The 1,231-nt window shown below is 42.8% G+C and overlaps 1 protein-coding gene across 1 annotated transcript in view; it reads right to left on the bottom strand.

Annotated features, from left to right (window-relative positions):
• The window catches only part of LOC118336566 (ras GTPase-activating-like protein IQGAP3), a 4,343-nt gene that overhangs the window by 1,311 nt on the left and 1,801 nt on the right, over positions 1–1,231 (bottom strand). The window contains exons 4-6 of the mRNA XM_035673234.1: positions 666–836; positions 315–398; positions 98–169 (exon numbers count right to left, since the gene is read on the bottom strand). Of these exons, the coding sequence (XP_035529127.1) occupies positions 98–169; positions 315–398; positions 666–836 (327 nt within the window). The remainder of the gene's footprint in view (positions 1–97; positions 170–314; positions 399–665; positions 837–1,231) is intronic.

The raw sequence follows: 1,231 nt of genomic DNA, 5'->3' as shown, positions 1-1,231 counted from the left end.
TTTCTGATTGGTTCTGGACACACAGTCACTGCAGGATACTGCTTTCTGATTGGCTGGCTACAGACAGTCACATGGTTAGCTTAGCATAAAGACTCACGTGACGTCTGAAGAAACTCAGTCGAGCTCGATATTTTCTCCTCGCCAACCACATCTTCACCAACGACTGGATCTGTTCCACAAACATTATTAACACTGATATTAACTTTATTATTATTAGAACACATATTACATCATCAGGATGATTGACTCTGATCAATAACTGATAATCAATAATAATATTCAGCTGTTTCAGACGATGAAGAGTTGGTTGATACCTTCACAGCAGCTCTCCAGTTCATGTATAGAAGCTGCAGCCGACGTCTGTACGACCTCTGCTGGACAAATCTCCTCCAGTGAGCCTGAGACAGACAGACAGACAGAGAGACAGACACACAGACAGACCGACGTTCTAATGTTTAACAACTGTCTCACAGTCACATATTTTAAGTCAACAGAAAGATTTAGATATATTCTGTTTTTATATCCTCATTATAATATATGATATATAATAAATAAATAATATATAACATAATAATAATAATATATATATATATATATATATATTATTATATAATACAATATATGTATATATGTATGACTACCAGGTGCTGTTTGAACGTTCTCACCTGGATGATGACCACAGCAGGTGTGTGAGTGATCAGGTAACGCCGTCGAGCCTCCAGCTTCTGTCTGAGCAGGAATCCTCGACAGACAGCCTGCAGACGGACGACGAGGGCTTCACTGCTCTGCCACAGCACGCTGCGAGTGTACGAGCCCGAAACACTGCTGACTACTTCCTGCACACGTGACATCACACAATGACATCACTGCTGATGACCAATCACAGGCAGCGAGACAGGTCTCAGGTCTCCCTCTCTCTCTTCAAGTGTGTCTCTCTTTCTTCAGGTGTCTCTCTCTGTCTCTCTCTCCCTCTTCAGGTGTGTCTCTCTCTCTCTTTCTTCAGGTGTCTCTCTCTCTCTTCAGGTAAATGGTAAATGGACCTGTACTTGTATAGCGCCTTTCTAGTCTTCCGACCACTCACTTATCAGTGATGGTAAAGTCCATCGAACAGAAACTAACTCATTCATACACATTCACACACCGATGCATCAGGAGCAGTTTGGGGTTCAGTATCTTGCTCAAGGATACTTTGACACGTGGCAGGAGGAGCCGGGGATCGAACCGCTCTGCC

The sequence above is a fragment of the Morone saxatilis genome, unplaced genomic scaffold (assembly GCF_004916995.1).
Source record: "Morone saxatilis isolate NCDOM2014 unplaced genomic scaffold, NCSU_SB_2.0 Contig24, whole genome shotgun sequence".
Lineage (NCBI taxonomy): Eukaryota > Metazoa > Chordata > Actinopteri > Moronidae > Morone > Morone saxatilis.
The sequence above is the reverse complement of the archived record's forward strand: the minus strand, read 5'-3'. Positions and strand labels throughout refer to the sequence as shown.